Here is a 7191-nt window from a genome sequence, read left to right on the forward strand (position 1 = left end):
CACCGAAGCATCTTGGTAACCACATAATTTCAGTTTTTTTAATTCTCTTTTTGCTATTTTTTTAAGTTTAGTGTTTATCGGTCAAACCCGGTCAACATGGTCAAAATATGGTTTTGGACTAAACTTACCTGATTTTGAGACTTAAAGGACCAAATGTCTACCAAATTGACCTTGAGGGACCAAGTATATATTTTTGGGGAACTTGAGGGACCAAAAACATACTTTTCTCATACATATATATTATGGATATTTAAAATAGGAACATGAATTTCTTAAGAAAATATATACACACAAATATTAATGCATGAATATATTTTTATAGATAAACAGAATATATTTTTAGATGAATAAGCACACTTTATATATATGCAATGAGCCTTTTCTGAGATGCACGAACTTTTGTATTTGCGCAGGTTAAATAAAGAAACTTTATAGGATTTCTCACACTATGGTCTGTTCGTAACTTCTTTGGGGAGGCCCATTTATGTCTGGCCCGACTTAAACAAAGCAGAGCTTTTTGTTGGGCTAGGGGGACCATGGGCTTGTTTATCAGGAATGGCTTCTGGCTCGCACACGACCACCGATGTCGCCTTTCTGCCCCGTCTGCAAATAGCGCACGCGCATAGGCAGCCGATCAACACCGCAAGGAGGCCACCGGCGACCGTTCCACCAACGGCCGCAGCTACGGCACTTTTCCTCTTGGACTCCCCTTGGTAGAACTGTTTCTGTGGGATCGGCGGGTTGGCCCCGGCGAGGTTGTTGCTGCCGTACGTCTGGAGCTTGAACACCTCGAGGCCGTTGAGTATCGCGTCGTAGTACTCCGGCCTGCTGCTGAGGTCCGGGTGCAGCGCGACCCACATATCCATCTGGCCGGAGCCCGTCGTGACGACGAGGTAGTCGGTGTACACCGGAACCCCTATCCTTCCGCTCCACGCGATGACGTCCATCTGCTCCTGCGCCGTCTGGTTGTTGATGTAGATGAAGAAGGAGCGCTGGTTCACCCTGGTGATCGGGTCCTGGATCTCGCAGAAGTGGAACCTCAGGAGGTAGTAGAACCCCGCGTCCACGGGCAGGATCCACGTGAGGTTGTAGTTCAGGTTGATCTGCGCAGTCGGGCCCATGGACCTCGCCGACGCGTACACGCCCTCCGGCGCGATGTGCGGCGGCACGGACGGCGGGTATCGGATGGTGACGTCGCTGTCCTTCTCGAAGGAGACCCCGCCGGCCGCGCCGAATATGTAAGGGATGTCCGTGTCCCAGGTGCGGTAGAAGCGGCCGGAGTCGTCAGCCGGAGAGACGGCCTCGCCGCCGACGTTGAGACGGTACATGGTCTGGAAGGCCGTGTCGGCGCGGACGGGCATCGGGTCCGGGCGCCCCCCGTTGGCGAAGGTCGGCACCGGCTTCGTGAACACGTCTGGCGTGGGCAAGATCTCGATGCCGTTCACGAACGCGTAGTGGGAGGAGGCGCCAGGGGACGGGGCGAAGGTAACCTCCAGCCTCCCGCTCGAGTTGACGTTGAGGGAGAACTCGCGGACGAGGTAGGCGGCGTCGAGCGCGAGCGCGGTCTGGGACGCGTTGAAGTCCTGCAGCAGCGTGACGCCGCCGGCCGTGACGCCGAAGAGGGCGCCGGAGGCGCTGCGGTTGCCGTAGTCGGCCGGGTAGAAGTAGAGGCGGAGGAACACGCGGCCGGGGCGGACGAGGAAGGTGTAGGTGTGGCTCGACGCGAACACGCGCGCCGTCATGTAAGGCACGGTAGAAGGCAGCGACGGGTCTTGATACGACGCACGGGCCGCGACGCCGGCGTTCGTCGACGGCAAGAACATGGACGCGGAGTCACCGTCCCACGCACGGCCGTCGGAGTCGGTGGCCGAGGCGGACGAGCCGCAGCTCAGGCGGACCTGCCCGGCAGGGTCGGTGGAGTTGTTGCCGCCGCCGTCCGCGGCGGCAAGGGAAAGGGACACGATGGCTAGCAGCAAGAGGCACGGAAGCACAGTCGAGCAGGCCTTGGCCATGGCCATGGGACTACTAGCTGCTAGCAAAGCTAGTGTAGTGGCGGCTTTGCTTGGTTGGCCCGTGATGATGCGCGCGCCTCAGTTCGAATCACGATTGTTTGGCATATATGGGCTGTGCAGAGCGTGGTTGTGGTGGGAGGCGATATTTATGGGCTGTGGAGCACAAATGATTTCTGTCACTGTCTATGTCTAGTGTCTACTGCCCTCCTGAACACGGTGTGATAATGGTATCATGCATTTTTACCCGCGAAGAACACACTGAAAATGCTCTGCTTCCTCTCACAAGTGGAGGAAAAACGACCCGATTGATCGTCTGGAAACGTGTTCGGCCTTGGTGGATCCAAGCTGGCAGGCGGCCTATTTCTCCAACGCGCTATGGCATGCACCGATCGCAACCAGCTCCGGACGCGAACCACCGACCGATGCCCGCTGGCAGGGAGCTATCGTCGAAGGGTCAAAGTCGTCTCACATCCTCGACGAAAACAACAGCTAGCCCGCCCACGCCGCAGTCACCGTGTCAACTTATCTCTTGATAACCCACTACGAGATTCGGTTGGAGTTACTAGTAGTAGCACAGAGAATTATTTACAGCTCATTTCCAGCGCTTCAAACGCACTTGTATCATGGTCGCCGAGCTTGACTGCTCTGCTCTAGTGCTCCTGAGCGTTCAGCGTTTGAAGCCACGTCGGGGGTTTTTGCTTGCCGACTTCGATCACCATCACATAATTATCGCATCGTCTTTTCCGGTAAATAAATGCTTTTTTGCTAAAAATGGTGGCTGCGTCAACCGGAGCCAGCTCATTTAGGGCATCTTTGGATTCTGGCCATTTGGAAAAGCTAAGAAGGGTACAAATGCAAGAATCAATTAAGAACAAAGGCGTCAAAACAGAGGACTGGAAAACATATAGACTTTTATAATTTGGGTCTTTCGATCACAGGGATAGGAAAAAACATGAAAATCCTAACGAACATAGTTAAATAAGAACCAAGCTGTATTAAAGCGGAAAAATAGAAGGGACATTAACGTTATCATGCTGTTAAGGACCTTGGTCTCAGTTTTCATGTGTAGGGGAATTTGAAAACAAAGGTTCAAGTGGATTATAAAATTTCTGCATTTTTTCGTTGGAATTGAGACTACCAGAATTTTTCTTAATTTTTCATACTCTCCATTCCTTTGAACCAAACATATGAATAGCCCCACCATATAACAGTTTTCTATTCCTATGTTTTTTCTCCACTTTTCCACTAAACAAAAGGGGCCCTTAGTTGTCACATTTTTTTTCTTTAAAAAAGAGCTTCCTCTTTGATTTTAACGAAACCATCATGTCCTATCTTAGAAGCTGCCAAAAGAAAGCAACAAGTAGCAGGTACCTAGAGCAAATGGGGAATTCATGCGTTTGGGCATCCACAGACCGGATCCTCAACAACATGAGCACACACTGCCTATTAACATGCAATAATTTAAGCACACACTGCCTATTAACGACCCTGCCAAAAGTTCAGCACACAACGAAAGGAACTTCAACACATCGGGGTGCTGTGGCAAACCAAGCATGAAGAGACAACAACACATTCACCCCTGACCATGTTCGTCTCTATCCGCCAGCCACACACCACTTTCATGACTTCATTTGCTATCATTTCAAACATTTTTACCCCGCACCGCAGCGTTTCTTGTCTTTCCAATTTATGCAAAAGGACCCAGTCGTTAAGCTATCGAGCAATCATATTAACATGAACATGTGGATCAATATTATATTTGTTTTCAAACACACTACTATTCCTCAGTTTCCAGATTGTCTCGAACAAAGCTGAAACGCCAACTGTCATCCAATGTTTCTCAAAAATTTCAAATTTTAACAATCCAGACATAAAAATAAGTCATGGATGTTATTAGGCACATCCAACGAATTGAATACACATTTGAAAATGTTTCAAAAACATCCTGGAAATAGAACATTGCATGAAAAGATGGTCAATTGACTCATCTCTTCTGCAAAAGTGACAAGTTTTGTTACCAACCCACTCTCTTCTACTCAAATTGTCTTTAGTTAGGACACTTTTCCTAAGTACTAAAGAGCTATTTTGAGACCTCGGGGCGTCCAAAGAGCCTTTAGTAAAAGGCAATATTACAAGTGACTAATTCCTTGTCTCCCTCAATCTTCACCTCCTCTGATCCAAATAATTCATGGTATTTTTTCTACGTCTTCACTAGCTTTAGCATGAAAGTATCTAGGTTTGATATCTCCCTCAAATACTTCTTTAATTTTCACCCTCATTTCAGTTCCTCCTATTTCCTAAGCATGTCTAGTTGTGATCTCAATTCTTTTTGTTCATGTCCCATCTCATTCGTAAGCCCATGTATCTCACAATTTTATCAATGTTATCAAGTTTGACCAGGATATCATTATTCATGTCCCTATATCAAGCATTCATGTTTCTATGCCATCCTTTCGGCTTAGCCCTGAGTTTTCTTAATTTCTTTTGCCATCTATCTAGGTTAGATCCCCTCAAAGCAGGCCCTAACTGGGTTTCATAGACGGCCTTCTGAATACCCTCCATTAGAAACTAGGAGTTTTCAAATCTAAAGATAGGATCAATAGTGGCATATTCCCTAAGTCTTCATGACTAATCATAACAACAATGGTTATTATTCTTGTTTACTTTAACAACTTGTTTATTATTCGTAGATTTTCTCCACGCATGTTTCTTTACAACATATATATGTTTATACTGGATGCAAAGGCCAAAATTGGGAACTTATTTATGGTTGTATCACCAAGATACATTTTGGAAAATGAGTAACATATAACTCGCACTGCAAAAAAAAGACCAATCACACCACGGGGTGTTCGATGATCGTCGACTTACGTTTGATTTGTGGTAAATGATTTACAACAATATTCACATGTGCTCGCGTATTTCAATTTCTTCCTTTTCGTTAAGTCTGTAGCGACCTTATGCTTCCCTCCATTGTATCTATCTTCCCATGTTCCACCAGAAGCATCTACTTCATCTTTAAAACCCTCCCTCCACGAAATTGCTCCACTAAACAAAAAGGGTGATGTTTTCTCCACGTCTACCACCCCATTCTATCTCTCTTAAGCATTACAATGTTCTCTCTCTACCTTGCAAGCTCCTACATATACGTTGTTGCCCGTCTAAGATGCCTCATTGTACCTCCTGAAGTAACATGGCACCGAGGAAAAATATGCAGAGCCTCTTCGATCCATGTGATTTCAAGAACACAGAATAGCAAAATGTTGGATTGCACTGTTGTGCCCACTCGAATCCTACATGGTTGTCTTTCTCCCAAAAAATCGGATGCACTACATGAAAAACAAATGATTTTTCCTCAGAAGGTTTGAGCGCACATACAATTTTCTTTAAGTAATAGTGCAAGGGAATCCTTAACACCATCCATGCGGGGTTTGATAAAAAAATACTACCATGTCAAAAAATTCCCTAAGGACTATAATTCTCCGAAATTTCAATGGGGATCCTCTAAATCAAATAGGTTCTGGATTTATCACTAACCATCCTAGATCATAGTGTAATCTATGAATCAAATTCTGCCCAAAAAGGGAAGGTAATCATGACTAGTGAAAGACGACTATGATGGTTCTACTTCCAACCATGCGGAATGGCAAACACAGACTAAAGGATGCCAAAATGAATTCGGTTACAAGTTCCGACAAGACACTTGGGAAAGCAAGCATCGACGTGTATGTGCACAATTGTCACAAGGAAGTTTTCAGCATGTCGATATGTTCAATGTTGTTAAATTGCTATAGCATGGGAGAAGTTGAAGTACTCGCTTCAATCAAGGGATCTAAACTGCCACTAGAGTGGACTTATATACAGATCCTGTTGGAATCAAAATGTGTTGTTGTGGTGAAATATGTTCAGGCCATATGGCACAAACGCAGGGGTCCTCATAGCTTGGATTAGGGAGATATATATTTGTTGGCACTGATACCAAGATTTTTTTTATCTCACACGAGTGCGATACGGTGAATCACAAAATTGAACAATTAGGCCAACAATCTTTTACATAATCTCTCCCAGTCATGGAAGAAAAAATAAGATACTTGTAAGACCACATAGTCAAGAAAGTGCCAAATGGATGGTGGTCTACATGGCCATTTGAACTGGTGAAACGACTGTCATGGGAAATCTAATGAAATTAGGGTAACATTCCTTTCTCTTGCACTAGTATACAGTTTTATTGCAACCATGCTCAGACTGTTGGATTCATCATATTATTTTATTGCTCTAATTGTGTTATTTTTATGTTGTTGTGTGGCAACGGTCAGTGTATAATGCAGAAGCTTGAGTCACAAACTCACATCACATTTTTGGCATGAGTGTGTATGTGGTTGATGCCTCCAAAATTTACGTTGTTTTTACCTCTTGTTTGTGCTCCAGTAGTAGCCTTTGTCGGATTTTACTGTGTTCGAGCACGACTTTTTGTCTGTTAGAATGCCACTACGAACGTCTTCGGGAGTTTAAGAACTTAACGCCAAGATATGGTGATAAAATCACATCAATTAACGTGATATAATATTACCATAAAAGAATAAAGCAAAAGGGAGAAGAGAGAGGCTTCACGGAGGAGTCCAGAGCACTTGACGAGGCATGGTACGAGCGCGTGTGCTCGTGCACGTCACCGTCTAGTCTAGTATTTCACCCATGTGCAGTCAGATCGATCATCAGAGGTCCATAGCCACCAGAAACAACTCCAGAATGCAAAATCCTAACTTCCAGAAGGCATTCGAAGTGGAAATCGGCAAGGAGGACTCTGTAATTGTCATCATCATGTGCAAGGAGGCGACGACATCAACCATCTACATCACCATACCAACTCCATTTTGTTGTAATATCGAACCCTAGTGGATCCTACGTGTATTACTGTAATTTATCATCCATGTTTTTCACCGCTATTCATGTGATGTTCTCCGTATCCATGTGTGAATAGTTCCCTTAATTATCGGGGATATGGATGAACCTTGGCATGTATAGGTGCTGAATGCTTATAAGAATATGATATTCTATGTTGAATGTCTGATTTATTAGCTTCGTGAAATGTCGTGAAGGAGCCCCACACAACATTTTCGGCTTGTATGACCGCGAAGCAAGGTTGTCAGAATCGCGATTTTGAATCGGATCGGAGCTCTGA

At 45.4% G+C, this 7191-nt stretch overlaps 1 protein-coding gene across 1 annotated transcript; it reads right to left on the reverse strand.

The window, feature by feature from the left end:
- Positions 1–336: 336 nt before the first annotated feature.
- Positions 337–2133, reverse strand: LOC109749013 (receptor-like protein kinase FERONIA). Its single transcript, XM_020308008.4, has one exon. It carries the CDS (start codon positions 2016–2018, stop codon positions 483–485), a length of 1536 nt encoding a protein of 511 aa, XP_020163597.1. The 5' UTR covers positions 2019–2133; the 3' UTR covers positions 337–482.
- Between the last annotated feature and the right edge of the window lie 5058 nt (positions 2134–7191).

This window comes from Aegilops tauschii, chromosome 2, assembly GCF_002575655.3.
Source record: "Aegilops tauschii subsp. strangulata cultivar AL8/78 chromosome 2, Aet v6.0, whole genome shotgun sequence".
Classification (NCBI taxonomy): domain Eukaryota; kingdom Viridiplantae; phylum Streptophyta; class Magnoliopsida; order Poales; family Poaceae; genus Aegilops; species Aegilops tauschii.

Coding starts and splice junctions, on each gene's coding strand:
- LOC109749013 (XM_020308008.4), bottom strand. CDS start 2,018: ATGGCCATGGCCAAGGCCTGCTCGACTGTGCTTCCGTGCCTCTTGCTG.